General features: G+C 35.1%; 2 protein-coding genes and 1 non-coding gene across 7 annotated transcripts; all 3 read right to left on the reverse strand.

The window, feature by feature from the left end:
* Positions 1 to 1,654: 1,654 nt before the first annotated feature.
* Positions 1,655 to 1,726, reverse strand: TRNAD-GUC. Its single transcript has one exon. It is a non-coding gene; the product is annotated as a tRNA-Asp (tRNA).
* Positions 1,727 to 2,022: 296 nt separating this feature from the next.
* Positions 2,023 to 12,315, reverse strand: LOC123215113. Of its 5 annotated transcripts, XM_044635179.1 has the most exons (10): positions 10,540 to 10,826; positions 9,607 to 10,202; positions 8,043 to 8,168; positions 7,744 to 7,941; positions 6,386 to 6,613; positions 5,170 to 6,294; positions 4,783 to 4,917; positions 4,345 to 4,368; positions 3,632 to 4,055; positions 2,023 to 3,241 (listed from the first exon to the last, which is right to left on the reverse strand). In XM_044635179.1, exons 2-10 carry the CDS (start codon positions 10,171 to 10,173, stop codon positions 2,385 to 2,387), a joined length of 3,684 nt encoding a protein of 1,227 aa, XP_044491114.1. In that variant the 5' UTR covers positions 10,174 to 10,202; positions 10,540 to 10,826; the 3' UTR covers positions 2,023 to 2,384. The 5 variants fall into 5 exon arrangements, with proteins under 5 accessions (XP_044491114.1, XP_044491111.1, XP_044491113.1 ...); XM_044635176.1 differs by lacking the exons at positions 4,345 to 4,368; positions 10,540 to 10,826 and adding an exon at positions 12,018 to 12,315 and having other exon boundaries at positions 4,630 to 4,917; XM_044635178.1 differs by lacking the exon at positions 4,345 to 4,368 and having other exon boundaries at positions 4,630 to 4,917; positions 9,607 to 10,192; positions 10,540 to 10,825.
* A 146-nt stretch (positions 12,316 to 12,461) lies between these two features.
* On the reverse strand, positions 12,462 to 15,851 carry LOC123215114 (heat shock 70 kDa protein, mitochondrial). Its single transcript, XM_044635180.1, has 6 exons — positions 15,624 to 15,851; positions 15,107 to 15,183; positions 14,944 to 15,022; positions 14,283 to 14,849; positions 13,589 to 14,209; positions 12,462 to 13,232 (listed from the first exon to the last, which is right to left on the reverse strand). Exons 1-6 carry the CDS (start codon positions 15,696 to 15,698, stop codon positions 12,609 to 12,611), a joined length of 2,043 nt encoding a protein of 680 aa, XP_044491115.1. The 5' UTR covers positions 15,699 to 15,851; the 3' UTR covers positions 12,462 to 12,608.
* Between the last annotated feature and the right edge of the window lie 880 nt (positions 15,852 to 16,731).

Genomic DNA, 16,731 nt, shown 5'->3' on the forward strand with positions numbered 1-16,731 from the left:
AGTTGAGTAACCATGGAGTCGCACGCCAAGAAGAAACATTTTTATTATCATCCACAACATACGGATATAGCTATTGCGAGAAACTAACATGTGGGGAAGCTAGCCAATCTCCACCAGTATGAGTTCTTGACAAAGAGTTGCTATTACATGATTATCAATTTTGTTGCCTTCAGTAACACTCAATCGAAATCAAGGCTGAGATTAACTGTTGTTGGGGCAAAAACAGAGGAGAGAAAAAATAAGTGAAGAAGGGAGGGGTAGTATGATGATTTCCTATTAAAAAAAAAAAAAGTTGAATGAGAAAATGTGATTTATATCATTAAAAGGTGTAAACAATGTTTTTTGCCCACACCTTGGATGGAAATATATAATTTAGTCAATATCTAAAAGTTGAGATCTAATCCATACCTTTTCTAACAAAAGTATATATAAATTATAAAAATTTACGTGTTTTCAAGAGAAATACTATATTTATTTGTAATAAATACTAATTTGAATATCAATAATGATGCGTTACTATATAATTTAATATTTTTTTATTTTTAATTCAAAATTATCTAATTTTATAATAATATATTATTATTGTATTTTTAAAATAAATACATATAATTTTTTTTTTTTTTAAATAAATAACTAACTACCCACCTTTGAGTATAAGTCGAACCCAAGTTTCCTTAACATCACTACGAAGACCATTAAAAAACATTAAGTAATCCATGATCTCGAGCAATGATAGCAGAAGCTCTAAGTTGTTCCATCATTGTAAGTCTATCAAGCTTCATTAACTCTTTGCTAAGCCGCTTTTGTTTCTTATTGATATCTTGACCTGCAATAGCTTGGCTCAACATTCTATACGATTCTCTTATTTCATTTGCAATGAGAGTTGCAGCATCTTTAATTGCCTGTCCAAAATCCTCTTCATCTATAGTTGTTCGAGCATTTTTTCTTTTCTTTGACAATCCAGTAATTTTACCTTGTAGCTCTAATTTGATGCAATTTGAGAAGCTTGGCGCAGAACCCTAGTTTGTTTTTTGTATTAGGGATTCAATTTGGGAGATGTCTGAGAAAATTTGTAAAAAAGATTTAGCATACAAACATGGGAAAACTCAAGTAATTTAGATTGATTGTAATATAAGGAATTGTATCCTTTGACAACATTCCCACATTTACAAGGAATGGGGATGGGAATCATGTTTGTTGTATGGAATTCAATGGGAATAGGAATGGCATTCCTTCCTTTTCCCCGCGCAATGGGATTCCATTCCTCTTCCTCATAAATTTAATGGTATTTTATTAAAAAAAATAATTTTTTCCGTGTGTGAAACAACGATTTGGTTTCGTGAGAGTTCAAATTCATGAGGAATCAAAGACAACTGGAGAAATTGAAACAGTGAGAGAAGGCGACTGACTTTGGGGAGAATCAAAACAGACTGAGCTTCTTCTTCGCCAACGGGGACTCTCAATAAGTTAAAACCCGAATTTAGGCGGGGCTCCGATTTACATTTTTATTATGTGCATATGATAGCTGTTGGTTGGAAGGATCAGTAGAGTTTTTGACGGTTGAGAATTGATACTCTGTGCTGAAGTGAAGGAATCATGCTCAATGAAAGGGTACTGAAACAATTCAGGGGAAAAAAAATCAAAAACCAAAAATCGCCGTTGCCGGGGATCGAACCCGGGTCACCTGCGTGACAGGCAGGAATACTTACCACTATACTACAACGACATTTTGTTCTAAACAATAAAAAATTTATTGAATAAAGAATAAACATCCACGCCCTTGTGCTTGCCTTCGACCGAAGAGATTGCCTCTTGCATGCTGGATTTGGAGTTTGAAACAACAGATTAAATTTAGAAATGTTGAAGAAGAGTGTGATTAGAATAGCTTAGCTCAGAGAATACAATTCAAATGTTGTTGATTAACATTCTACTCTTACTCCTTTATTTCTTTGTAAATCTATTCTCTACACAATAATATCAAATTCTAAATGAAGCTCAGCAATATTTACAAAAAATGACCAGTTTGCGTTAAAATAAAATTATTACATTCTATTACAAAACACATTCAAAATCTTTTTGCCATTTTCAGTCTCTTCCTATATCAATAACAACCCCCACAAAACTTATGAACACTTTTACCAACAGCAAATTTCATCAAAAAATGCTGCAGCCTAAGCCTTCCTGCTTAGTTTCACGAACTGTGTCTACCAGAAACCTTTTAGTGACAAAAATGCCTCCTTAACTTTGTATATTTTGCCTTCGGCAAGGAGTTAGTGGTGATTGAATTGAAGTTTTCCCAAGAATGTAAGTATAATTAAGATGAATTCCATTCAAATGGATTTCTTCAATAAATATCTTTCCAAAAATATTTACTCTTACCGAGCTCATTCAATTTTCTTCAAATTAAGAAATGCCTCACCAAGTTCAGATTCACAGGCAGCATGAGCATCAGGGGTCAAATATTTAAGAAAAGATTTGGTAAGGTTAACACTTGATACCATCTGAAAGATCTTAGAACAGAACTTGCGTACTTCAGATTTCCTGGACTGCTTTTCGGGCATGTGTGTTGCCAACTCCTTGATCAGTCGACTGAGATTTCCGAGGTGGCTCTTCATGGCTTTCTTTGAAGTGTCCCGACTGGCTTCATCTGAGCTTAATGGAACCATTGACTTCAATATCTCCATCACCAAATCCAGTGCCTCAACTTGACGAAATCCTGATTTTGCACTCCCACATTTTTCCAGGATGAAGCTGAAGAGATGATGACCAATCCAGGGTCTTCTTCGAAATATTTCTTTCAAAAATTCAGATTTTATTTGAGACTTCTTACTATCAAAATAACCAGCCAATACAGTACACAAAATGTCATAAACCTTCTGCAATTCAGAATCTGAAAATTTTCTAGCATCAATGATCTTCAGAATCCAAAAGGTTGAATTCTGGGCCAGTGAGATGATCATTTTGTATCTGTTCCAGGAGGCTGACTGCTTCTTCTTAGATAGATTAGCAGCAGATTTCTTTTTCTTGAACGGCTTTGCTGCCAATTTTAAGTTTCTCTCCAACAAAGATTCAAAAGTAGATAGTGGCACAGATTCAGTCTTAGGGAAGTCTTTCGCCTTAAATATTTTCTTCTGTAGGATTCCCCATATACGTTGTTCAAGCTGCCCACTACATTCAGCAGTATGTGAGTTAACAAAAGCCTGGGCCAAGTTTGAGTACACTGTCAGAACCTGGGGCTTACCTGTGAAATGAAGACAATTCCAAATCACATAAAAACAAATCAGGATGCTAGAAAATAGTTGAAAGTGAAATGATCATTGTTACAAGAAATATTGCAAATTTTTTAGAATCAATTCTATCTAAATAACCTATTAACATATAAAAATCATTCCAAGGACAAGAAATTAAGTTTGTTGATTAAGTAAACACCAAGTAGAAGGCAGATTTTTTATTCTTATTTGATTATAATTGGGTATGTGTTGCTAAATTCTGTCCTTATTTATTATCCAATGATCCAAGCCACAATCATTCCTGAAAGCTTTTATTTTTCATTTCATACTAAAACTGTTTGAAGCAATCTATATGACAATTACAGCCAACCTTAACTGAAGCAATAAATACTTGTACTTGCCTGGATTTTCATGTAGGTAAATTTCCAGCAATGACAAAACACGGAGTTTGAACAGATTAAGCTGAGATTGAGCAGTTTCACTCCCAGCCTGATTCTTTTTCTCTTTGAAAATCTGGGCAAGATAAGTGTCCATGCGGAACATTGCCTCATCATCCACTCCGCTATCAGAATCTTCAGGAAGTTCTTTATCACCTTCTTCAACATCAGCTACTGCCTCTAAGTCATCCATCTGCTCATCACTCTCCCCTGTTTCCCCAGTCTCGGCTTCATCAATTTCTTCCTCTTCTTCAATACCAAGAAAATCGTCATCATCATCTTCACTGTTTGCATTGTGATGTCTAGAGAGTTTTAGGTCTCTCTTAATAACCCGCAGCATCCGGAGCAGTCCGTTGTCCGTGACATCATTACAAAAATATTTGAAAACCTAACAACAGAGACAGATACCAAATAAAGTATACATATCATCTCCATTGAGAACCTCTAGCAAGATAAATTTCATTTTGAATTAATAACAATATGTAAGTCTGAACATGTTTATGTTCCATTTTCTTAATTCACCATAATCATCTCCAAATAAAAGCTATACCCAGTTCTTTCTCTATAAAAATTATAAATGATGACTCCTATGAAAGTATTGGAAAAATAGTAATAACTTGATCGAAGTAATGAAGAACCCATCCTTATCTATTACCAGATATGGACCTAACAACAACCTCTCCTATCAGTCTTCCATTTTTCCAAGCTTATGAATTTTAAAGGAAAAACACGCACTAGCTACCAAGTCATCAAAATAAAGCCATGAGAAGTAAACTTTCTAATGCATCGAACAAGTGGAGTAACAAAAATCATGACATTGTTGAACCAGTTTGCAACTTCACAAAATTAAAAATGAGGCTGCAAACAAAGTAAATTGCAGGAGTATATATAACACATCAACATTACAAACAGATTTCAATAGACACAGAAAAAAAATCTACACTTGCTATATTCATACATACCTGCTCTATGGGAGACCGCATAGGAGCTGATGACTGTGGCAGCAATGAGAGCAATGTATCCACCAGGACATCCATTAACTTGGGTTCTGATTCATCATCCAACTCATCTTCGCCAGATGAGTTAAGAAGATCAGAAGATGCAAAAGCTTTTTTACAACACATGACAAGTTCAGAGGCAGCTTCAGAATATTCCCCAGGTCGAAGGAGCACTTGCAGAAGCAACTGGATGAGCAAGTACCTGAGAGCATGCAACTTATTTGCGTTCACACTAAGCCCACAGTTCCTTTCCTACAAGTTTAAATGCATGCAAAAAACAGAAAATTATTTAATATGATTAAACAAAAATTACCCATATACATTGAAGTCAATCTGAAGCAGATTCAAAACAAGCCCAACTTTTTTATCAGAAAAGTGTGAGATATTACAGTACTCAGATCCAGTACTCCAAAAATTACCCCATTCCATAAACATAAAAAATGGGGCCACAGTTAATAGCATGAAGAGTTGAATCCACAAAAAACAAAATGGATGATAAACTACCTCTCTATAAAGCTTAGTTTCCATTTCCTGCAATTTCTTTAATGCTTTCTCGTCATCCTCACTTAAAGATCGAAACAGAGAAACTGAAGGAATGTTGCATAATGTACTAAGAAACCTCATGAAGTACGATCCAAGGTCATTTGGCTCAAGTCCATTTGGGAAAGAACGTGAATTCTCCACCTTCTGAGCATTTGCCAGCAATAGTTGCAGCTGCTCAATACACATCCTACAAAGAGCACCAGAGGTAGCAGCTTTAGGCCACCTAAATTTCTCTTGTAACTCAAAAGATGTCACTTCAGTGCCAAGTGCTGCAGAGAACAAACCCTGAACAGCTAAAAACTTTAAAACTTCCATTTGCACTCGGAACTTTGCTTCAAGATCCAGGTTCAGATATTTCAAAATACTGGGGAGGGATTCTATGACCCAACTTTTCGGGAAATCAGAATTTGCCAACGTCCCCACTGAATCTTTCTCTCCAATTGAACCTATCTCTGAATTGTCATCAGTAGTTTGGCTCTGATCTGAAGGTTCCTCTGACGTAGGACCTTCATCCACAAACATATTCACTAGGTTTTGAATGAAAAGTGAGTAACCTGATTCTGTTCTGAACTCTGCCATCAAATCCTTCACAGTTTTAGTCCTTGTGAAGGAGTCGAATTTGCCATTACTGTGTTTTTGTAAAGCAACAATTACAGCAACTCTTCGGACATCATCATTCCCAACCCAATCCAATAATTTTTTGAGGAAATCCTTTGCAACATCATACAACCATGCATCCTTTGAAGGAAGTATATCGATCAGGCACTGGACAAGTTTGTAAGACAGAACAATTGAAACAAAGGATGCAGGCAACCTAGGGAAAAGAAGAGCCAGAACATCAAATGCCAAGTTTTTACGGTCATGGGATGAGAGAAGAAGGGATCCTTCAACAACAACTTCACAGAAAGACTGAAGATTCTTAGCAACTTCTTCTTCAGAAGCGCTGGTCTTGCGACTCTTTTTGTGCTTCTTTAAGGAACTTGAAACTGACGTTGCATCCCCAGCTTGCAATACTGTATCAGGTAAGAGCACATTTACCAGAACAGGCCACACACCGTGAACTCGGGGCTGACAGAAGGTGGATTCCTTCCACACAAAAGAAAAAGTAATTTAGAAAACTTATCATATGTAATCCACCGTATTATAGTTGCAGTGTTTGGACATATCTGATAATTACCTTCAAGCAATTGGCAAGTAAGGACAAATGGTCAGCAGCAAAAAGTTTGCTAGAGCTGAAGGGAGTTGGCAAAAGTTTGCCAAACTTTCCGCTGTCAACAGAGATTCTTTCCTGAATTCTCAATGCTAAAAGCAGAGCATCAGGGTTTCCAACTTCATTGGCTCCTTCAAACCATTCATGAAGACCTGGAGCTTCAAGAACATGACTTAGCAAAGCTTCAGTAGGCAACTGCAAAAACATAAAGCATCTCACTATAAAAATTAAGAGGACAAAACAAACAAGTCCAGGCCCATACCATCTGGATAAAGAGAATGGAACAATTCCTCCTTCAATTTAAGCAAGTAATAATTATTAGAATGCCTAAAAGGGAGAGCTGATCCATGTATGCCAAACATACAAGTAAAGCACCCAAATATATAGAATATCATAATCAAAAGTACAAGGAATCCAGAAATCTAGTAACTGAGAAACTCAAGCAAGGCAGCCATCTCACAAACTTAGATCACAATAACCCTGCCTTTATTATTATAGACCCGGTTTTTAGCCCCTCCAAGGTCCAACTTCTTCCATCAAAATGCTCAAGTCTATTAATGCAGATAATCTAGCCTCCATGTAGTTTTACGCTCAAGCAAGAATCTTAAAGCCTAACCTTGGAGGATAACTCTAAATGGGTTTGTTGAATATTCCAAGCATGTTACATCATATGCATAATGAAAATAATGAAAAATCAAACAGAGTGAGACACATCATTTTATGAGAAGGAAAAAGACCATGTAAATAATATGGTAAAACCAACCAAAGTAATTAAAAAAATAAAATAAAATAACTTTGAAGGCACAGAGATGACAAGGAAAGAGCAGAAGTGCGAAAAAAAGCACTGAATGACAGACATTACTGAAACAAATCAACCAAGACATCAGCCTAGCAACCACATACTTTTTAAAAAGAAGCCTTTTACTTGATTAGAAATTATACAGGAGAAAATGAATAAGAAATAGAAACAGGAAGTTAACTCTTTTAGCACTTAACTGTCTGGTGAATATATTATTAAAAAAATAATTGTAGTTTTCACCATTATTTCACTTCTTACAACTAAAACCTCAAATCCCATCATAAACACATTAAAGAGATTTGATACAGTAATATATCCTCCAAAGAACCTGAAAAGAAGCTATTTGGGCTATCATACATTGACCAACTACAATTTCTATTGCAATGAAAAAATTGTACTATGTTATTAATTGGTCCAAAACATTACCTTCTGTATGTGTATGTGTGCGTGTGTATATATAAACTATAAAAGCAAGTCATCCCAGATATTCTGGCACAATGAACATTGTCCATTTATTAGAGCATACCCTTTCAGTTAAATCTAAAATAATTGACATAGCAGGCTCTTGCAGGTATCGCCTCTTTGCAGCAAGTGAGATAAGAAGACTGGTGAATTCCCTGATATATGGTGTGTTTTTATCAGAGTTCCACTCTTTAGTTAGTCTTGCTGACCGGGCAATAGCACCATAAGCAAACAAGTGTCCCAAAAGGCAATCCCGAGCTTCCTAAAATTACATAGAAAAGAACTTAGAAAGTTCTATTGTGTATCATAACAAACATATAAACCATATACAACATTAAGAACATAAAAGAGATTTTTGCCTACCAGACCCTTCATTGATGAAGAGACCTCTAGCAAATCAACAATTAGTTTCAGCAACGAGTCCACTTTGACACTATGAATTTTACCAATTAAAAGAGTCAGACCCAAAGCAAACCCTTGTCTTGCACACTGCAAAAGCAATTTCGCAGCATATATTAGCCAAAGTAACACAAAAATGTCGTCAAAGAGATGACCCAGTGTTCATAACAACAACTAGAATATAGTGCAGAGATCATAATTGTTCTCACTTCAAAATAAAATCCCAAAGATTTTCCACGACATAAAAAGCTCACTCTCAATAGTAGCTCTAAATACATGTAAAAGTTTCACCTTCTCATCGTTACTGACATAACTATAAGATTTAATGGACCAGGTATGATTAAACAGAACATTAAACTCAAATAACCGAAGAAATGGCAAATTTTAGTGAAAAAAATGCATGATAAATAAGTTAAATAACATGCAAATAAAATTTATCTGTAGGATAAATAAACTTAAAGCAGAGGAAGCAATATAATTTGTCAAACATAAACATAAATATCTTGTGACAACAAAAGGAAACTCCTAGCCTTGGTTGAAGTAAAATAAATAAACATAAACAGAAGAAAGGAATTAGGAAACAGTTGCAACCATGAAATGCAACCAGATATTGCAATGAATTAAGCTATGGTAAACTTGTATTTGACATTACACAAAGTTACCCAACCAAACCAAAAAAGGCCAACTTATTTCACATTAAAATCTGTCAAAACAATATGTAGAGGAGATAATGTGTGTTCAATTACGTACAAGCATACACAGTCAACTGACATAATCTTGTTTCTTAATATAAACTGTAACTTTTATTAATTATGGATTCCAATTATGTAAGTGAAGAGGCCATATTACTTTAAGCTTTTAAAATTTTCTGACCAGATCAATGTGGTAAAAGATTAAAATAAAAAATTACTTATATGTACAATAATTTTCTTCCCGCTATAAAGGCTGTGATATGGAGCTGAAATTGCTGACCAGGGCATCTTTGCAGCTAGAATAAACAAGTTTGTATCTGGCCCCAAAGATGGTTATAGGTTGCAAGTCTTTGGTTTCTAAGGTTCTACAGACCCACAACAATTTCTTGATGCAACCAGGGCTTGAAAGCAGATAATGCCTCACCCCCTTTATGTCTAGAAATGATTTTCTTTCTATAAATTCTGTCATCTAGATAAATCATATTGCTATATTTTTCCATTGCATACCATTAGAGCCTAAATTTGAAACTTCAATTAAAGAAGACCAAAAATATCACATTTCACGAAATAAGGAAATGTCGAATACGAACATAGAGACACAAGAATATGATTAATGAGAACAGACAGATTGTGTCAAACAGTTATCTATAAATATCAAGTACAGTCTCAAGTCTTAAAACGCCAGATAAGCAGCTCCCGAAAGGCTGTGCCCAAAAAAATATGAGTTCCTGAAGTTTATATTGTAAGACATTAAAGTTTCATATTCATATGTATAAACCACACAGAAAAAGTTGATAACAATGCATAAGATCGACAATCAAATTAATTAAACATACCTCTCTAGATGAAGAAACACCACGGATAAGTCTACGCACAGCATATCTCAAAGAAGGTGCACAATCATTCAACCCATCATATTTATCAGCTTCCAATTTCATTCCATCCTCAACCAACTCCCTCCCACCCCTCTCATATGCCTTCTGAACTTCCACCAACTGTGTCACCAGTGATTCTGCTGCAGCTTGTCTCAAAGAAACATTAGCCGATGCCAAATCCTGAAAAACACTAATATGGAACTCGGGCATACAATTACCCGATGAAAACACAGCTGATGTCCGAGTTCCTTCCCTTTCTACAGCTACATCCGTTTGTTTGGGCTTTGACTCTTTATATTCCACGGTAGCGTGATGCCTCTCTTTGTCCACTGCTTTTCTCTTCTTCTTTCTTTCCATGGGTTTAATAGATGAATCCTCAGCTGCCATATCCCCATCTTTTTTCTTACCCTTTTTCATTTTCTTCTTCAAAGGACTTGCAACAACATTATCACTTTCTATATTTTCAGCTGTTTCTACTACACCCTCTGCTTCCTCTACAACATCGGAGTTCCTTTTCTTGCTGACCATTGAAACCAAATTTTTCAAGCTGAAACTTTCTGCAGTAAAACAATGTTTCAAAAACAATGCATTTCCAAAGACAAATACTAACGAGTGTAAGTAAACCCATAATATTCACTATCTACAACATAGTCACTGATAAAAAGGAGCACCAAATACTTTTTTTCTGGTTAATTTCATTGCCCCAACAATAGCATAATCTAAACACTCAATTTAGCTACTCAGGTTAAAACGGTGAACTCCTTCAAAAAATATAAAAATAAATTGAACAAATACACATCCCTCAAAAGCCTTTTCATCATTCATCTGCATTCCAAGCAACCAAAAAAACGAAAAGGAATAAATAAATAACTTATAGAGGACAAAAGAGCAAACCTTTGATTTGAGAGTTTTAGGGTTTTGAAAACACCGAAATTAGTGGATAATAGTGTTTTAGAAGAAATATTGTTCGGTTTTATTAGGCTTCAGAATGGCCGACGTTTAGTATGATAATGTTAAATATTATGGAGCACTATATACAGTTGTTTCTTGCAAAATCACCCCATACTTAAGACAGGAACAGGATTCAAATGTTAATTTTAGATAATTAATTTTCTGAATAATAATATGAGATTTTTTGAGTTAATACGATGTTTGTCGGGGCCTTCCGGGCTGGCCATTTTCCCGGCCGACTTGACCCAATTTTAGTCTCTGGTTAGGATTCTTGGCCGTGTTTTAAAATTAGATCGAATCAATTGGTTTAATTGATTAAATAGTAAATCAATCTATAATTGGAATCAACCAATTCAATCGATTAGATCATAAACCAGTTTACAATTCGATACTGTTTATATATAAATATTGATTAATTTAAAATTTGATTACATTTGATAAATCTATTGAACTAGAAAAACCATTTAAAATAACACAACCGAATTTATATAATATTATACAGTTTTTGTCTTATTGAAACAAAAAAAAAATTAAAATTTGTAAGATTTTAATTGAATTAATGATAAATTTGGTAATTAATTTTTTTCTTTATTTGTATAATAAAATATCAATTATTTAATTAACATATTTAAAATTATTTTTTATTTTTTTATTTTATTGGATTGAAATTTAGGTTTTTAATTTAAAATTTTATTTGATTGTTGTTGATAATTGTATAAAATTATTTTTTAATGAATTTTATATATATCATGTTTTAATACTATTTAAAAAATACCTAATAATTAGAAAATAAATTGAATGGATCCAGAAATAAGTGAAACAACAGCTTCATTATAGGCTCAGTTTTAAAAGCTTTGAATAGTAGGAATTAGAACAAAGTGAAAAAGAAAATAATAATAATTTAAATTTGTTAAGGGGATTTTTACTGGACAAATATTTTGATAAATTATTTTTTTCCAAAGGTTGTGCCCAGAACACATTTTCCTTTTTACGGTAATTTTACCCAAAATCAAACCTCACTGGAGTTATAAAAATAAAGTAATAATTTATCATCCAAAATTTAAAAAAAAAAAATTAAAAATAACCCTTTCCAAATCTCATCTAAACTTTTAACAGTTTTACCAGAAATAGTTTGACCATCTTCACAAGTCTGAAAACTTAAATTATTATTATTACCACCATCTCAAGCCTAATCCCTAGACTATTACTACAACCTTTCCCTCGCAATTTCAGATTGTCTCAGTAACCCTCTCAACTCAACCTAATCAATTCAATTCAAACTCATAAACCCTAAAATTATAGCAAACTAATTTCATTAACACAAATCCGAATTACTACATAAATCCTCAATCAACAAACATCATGAAAACAATAGAACACTTCAAATGATTAAAATACATATATATATATGGGTTACATACCTTCACCAAATTGAGATCTCAAATCAGATAAGTCAACCACGTTTCTTCCCCTACTTCACCACGATTTTTCCAAATCACACAATGCAATGAGTCTGTTGTTTGTGCTTGAAAGTTTACAACGGAGGAAAAGGATTTTTTGCTGTCGAAGTTTGTCTTAAATAGGTTAAGACTACAGAGAATATACTCCAGAACTTTTCCACCTTGAATAAATAATAATATAATTTCCCCCTTTTATCTATCAACTTATCGATTGATTCATCGCCCTCTAAACACAACAAAATCTGTTAGCATGGATATCATGATACACTCTTAAAACATTGAAGATAAAATGAATGGCCAAACCAAATCCCGTCCATCCTCAAGCAATCCACAAAAGATCCTGAGAAAGGCTTTTTACTATGTAGAAGAATTACTCACCTCTTACTAAAGTCCACAACTGAACTATTTTCAGAAAAATTTATGCTTCAATTTTCTTAACTAGTTCTCAAAATACAATTCGAGTACTTAGAACCATTTATATTTTAGATACAAAAGTCGACTCAAATCACATATATCCTAAAACAGATCAAAATGAAGTTATCAACTCTGCATTCACTTCTTCACCTCCTCAAATTCAGCTTCTGGAGTCTGCTCCCCACCCTGAGAACCTCCTGATGCGGCACCACCACCAGAACCACCAGCCATGTGTTGTCCAATCTTGGAAACTGCTTTGTTTGCTGCATCAAGCTTAGCCTTGATTTCATCAATGTTATCACCTCCCATTGCAGTTCTCAGATCAGCCACAGCATCCTCAATCTCCTTTGCAACTTCAGCAGGAATCTTTTCCCTGTATTCACTCAAGCTCTTCTCGATGCTGTAGATAGTGGTGTCAGCATTGTTTCTGATATCAATCAATGCTTTTCTTTCCTGATCTTTCTGAGCATGTAATTCAGCTTCCTTGACCATCTTCTCAATCTCATCATCTGACAGTCCTCCAGATGAGCGAATAGTTATCTGCTGTTCCTTACTAGTGGCCTTGTCTTTGGCAGATACAGTGACGATACCATTGGCGTCGATATCAAAAGTTACCTCAATTTGAGGCATTCCTCGAGGAGCAGGTGGAATGCCCACAAGTTCAAACTCTCCCAGGAGCTTATTGTCAGATGCCATTTCACGCTCACCCTGCAGTACTTTAATACCGACCTGAGTCTGGTTGTCAGCTGCAGTTGAGAACACCTGCAGACAAAAGAACCACCAATAAAAAGGAATACAACACAGAAAAAAAAGAGCAGAGAACAAGAAGAGCATAAAGCTGCAACTTGGGCATATTAGTTAGATTCTAGGCTAAAATGCAAACCTTAGTCCTGTAAACTCAAAGGTAACATTGGTTAAACACAACAGAGCAGATGGATGTCTCAAGTATAACTTAAGTAGATAACTACCGCCTAGACAAATCAGGCTGCAGTTGTTCACCCTACTAGTAATTTTTTACAACAGCATGCTTAAATAATTAATCCTCAAACATGATTTGCAAACTAGAAACCCCAAAAAGATTCAAATGAAATGTAGCATTACTCTATATAACCACTTACCTGACTCTTCTTTGTTGGAATTGTTGTGTTGCGGTTTATGAGCCTTGTGAAGATACCACCAAGTGTCTCAATACCAAGTGATAGAGGTGTTACATCTAGGAGAAGCAACTCTTTAACATCCCCTCGAAGAATACCACCTTGAATAGCCGCCCCAAGGGCAACTGCCTCATCAGGATTCACTCCCTTGCTTGGGCTCTTTCCAAAGATTTCAGAGACTATTTCTTGGACCTTAGGTACCCTAGTCATGCCTCCAACAAGAAGGACCTCATCAACATCCTTTACAGTGATGTTGGCATCCTTTAAGCAGCTCTTGCAAGGGGCCTTAGTCCTGTCAATCAAATGATTCACTAAGGATTCAAACTTGGATCGGGTTAAAGTGATATTCAAATGTTTTGCACCAGATGAGTCAGCGGTAATAAATGGTAGATTAATCTCAGTCTGGGATGTTGATGAAAGCTCTATCTTCGCCTTCTCGGCTGCCTCGCGAAGCCTCTGCAAGGCAAGTCTGTCCTTTGAAAGATCAATGCTCTCTGTTCTCTTGAATTCACTCACTAAGAACTCCAACAAGGCATTGTCAAAGTCCTCTCCACCCAAGAATGTGTCCCCATTTGTTGCTTTTACCTGGATAAGATAATCATTAGCATTGCTTGAATTAACTAAATGAAGTACCATAACAATTAAATACGATTTATACCTCAAAAACACCATTGGAGATCTCAAGAATTGAAACATCAAATGTTCCACCACCAAGATCAAAAACAGCAATTAGGCCCTCTTTGTTGTTCATTCCATAAGAAAGTGCAGCAGCAGTCGGCTCATTAATAATTCTTTGAACATCAAGACCAGCAATTCTACCAGCATCCTTTGTTGCTTGCCTCTGAGCATCATTGAAATAAGCTGGAACAGTGATCACAGCCTTTGAAACAGCCTTTCCAAGATAAGATTCTGCAGTTTCCTTCATCTTGGTCAGAATGAAGGCTCCAATCTGACTTGGAGAATACCGCTGTCCATTGGCTTCAACCCAAGCATCTCCATTAGGGGCCTTGACTATCTTAAATGGAACCATCTTCATTTCTTTCTGTGTCTGGGGATCATCAAATCGTCTACCAATAAGACGCTTTGTCCCAAACACTGTGTTGGTTGGGTTGGTCACAGCCTGTCGTTTTGCAGGTGTACCCACAAGGAGCTCTCCTTTATTATTGAAAGCTACCACCGATGGTGTGGTCCGTGCTCCTTCAGAGTTCTCAATAACTTTAGGATTCTATGCAAAAAAAAGGGAGCATTATCTACAACATCAAGCCTTGTTAACAAATGTCATAAAGAAAAATTATTCAAGACACAAAACTGACACATACCTTTCCCTCCATGACAGCAACACATGAATTAGTGGTTCCCAAATCAATCCCAATAACATCATTACCAGCGGGCTTTGAACTATGACCAGAAAAAGTTTCAAAAAATTTTAAATAAAGATGAATGAAATGAAAATTTTAATATGACATGCTAAACCCATAGTACCTGAAAGGTCTTGCCAAACCAGCCCAACTGTTGCCCAGATTAGAAGGAGTCCATGAGGGCTTGACATTGTTAGTCAACTGCAAAAACAATTGGAGTCACAAGATAGTCAGACTCGAGAACCCAATCACATGCGTAAAGCTTAGTACACCCTCTGATCCTAAACCTCAATGCAAGAGTCGGAAAACAAAACATAGCCGAAACACATATAGATCATGAATTCACAACATCAACATAATTTAGGGAAGAAACTCGAACGTTAAAACTGAACCGGTCGCTGCAAAATTTTGCTAAATATATAAATAAAGATATCCCTAAAACATCAAAGAGACAAGCTGACAAACAGAGTAACACTCAACTGCAAAAAGCAATCAGAGGCTAAAACTTGACGCCTTATATAATTTGTAAGCAAAACAGGGATCGATTAAGCAATTAGTGGAACATGTTATATAGATCAATCATAACCATAAGATAAAAACCAAATTATAAAAAGTTCAGAGGTTGAGGATTTGAAACTTACGCATCTGTAGGCGGAAAGAGGAGCAGAAACGACGTCACGGCGTCGGATTGAACGGAGTAAAGCTGCGGCGGCCATGAGCTAACGACGTTTGTCTCTGGAAGGAGAGTGACAGAAATGAAAGGGTTTTGGACTAGGGTTTAGAGGAGGTTCGTGGGTAAATTTATATAGATCGTTGAAGATTTTGAGTTAATTCATTTCAGTCCTACAAATTGTAAGACTATTATATATCCTCTACAACTTTACATTTTCTCAGAAATACCCAGTATCAGCTGCAATTTTTTTTGGTTAATAGGAGTTTTGTCGGTGTATCCTTTTTCCTGTAATTTAAATTGAGAATTCAACACTGAAGGATTACATTTCATTTTTCTAGATATATATTAAATTATCTTCCTTTGTCTTATAATAATTTAATAGCTTAAATGAATTAACGTAATAGATTTTTTTTTTTGCCTTGATGACGTGACACTGATGAGTTGACAGGGAGTTTGCGTTAATTTTTAAATTATTTAAACTTTTATGATAAAATAAAATATTGGGGGGTGTAAATGAAATAACCTTGTCTGCGGCTGAGAATGGATTGCGTGAAGGTTCTAGATTTGTATTTTAAGAAATTACGACAAGGTCGACCTAACTGCATGTAGCGAAAACGGTCCCTCGTCAAACGGTGTCGTCTGTGTGATTTATTTTGATTGTTTCAGGTGATGCCACGTTGCAGGCAGGGAAGCTTTTCTTGAGAAAGGGGTTTTAATTTCTAGAAATCTCCCTTAAACGGGAACGGATAATTACCGGAACACCAGACTTTTGAATTCGTTATTTACATTGATCAAAATTAAACAAAATTAAAATTTTAAGGGCAACTTAATCTCCGTAAAAATCCCATAACTTTTTCATTTTTCATTAAATAATCAGTGATGCTCTATTCTAATATTTTCAAAACCGTATCAGACATCGATTTATTAAAAGAAATAATTTAATCTGTTTAAAAATAATATTTAAAAATTATTTTAAAATAAAATAAAATAATTTTAAGAGATTTTGAATTCAAGCTTATTTAGGATTTAGAAAAAAAAAAGAATTTTAAAGAATTTTTTATTGACGTTAGCAACCG

Source organism: Mangifera indica, chromosome 4 (genome assembly GCF_011075055.1).
Source record: "Mangifera indica cultivar Alphonso chromosome 4, CATAS_Mindica_2.1, whole genome shotgun sequence".
NCBI lineage: Eukaryota > Viridiplantae > Streptophyta > Magnoliopsida > Sapindales > Anacardiaceae > Mangifera > Mangifera indica.

Bases quoted from the DNA above. Each gene is read 5' to 3' on its own strand.
- LOC123215113 (XM_044635176.1), bottom strand. From the start codon at position 10,173: ATGGTCAGCAAGAAAAGGAACTCCGATGTTGTAGAGGAAGCAGAGGGT. The intron at 6,295-6,385 runs GTAATTATCAGA...TTTGTGTGGAAG, and splicing joins TACTTGCCAATTGCTTGAAG to GAATCCACCTTCTGTCAGCC. The intron at 3,242-3,631 runs GCAAGTACAAGT...TTCATTTCACAG, and splicing joins TTACCTACATGAAAATCCAG to GTAAGCCCCAGGTTCTGACA.
- LOC123215114 (XM_044635180.1), bottom strand. From the start codon at position 15,698: ATGGCCGCCGCAGCTTTACTCCGTTCAATCCGACGCCGTGACGTCGTT. The intron at 14,210-14,282 runs GTATAAATCGTA...TATCTTATCCAG, and splicing joins TCTCCAATGGTGTTTTTGAG to GTAAAAGCAACAAATGGGGA. The intron at 13,233-13,588 runs GTAAGTGGTTAT...TTTTGTCTGCAG, and splicing joins TTCCAACAAAGAAGAGTCAG to GTGTTCTCAACTGCAGCTGA.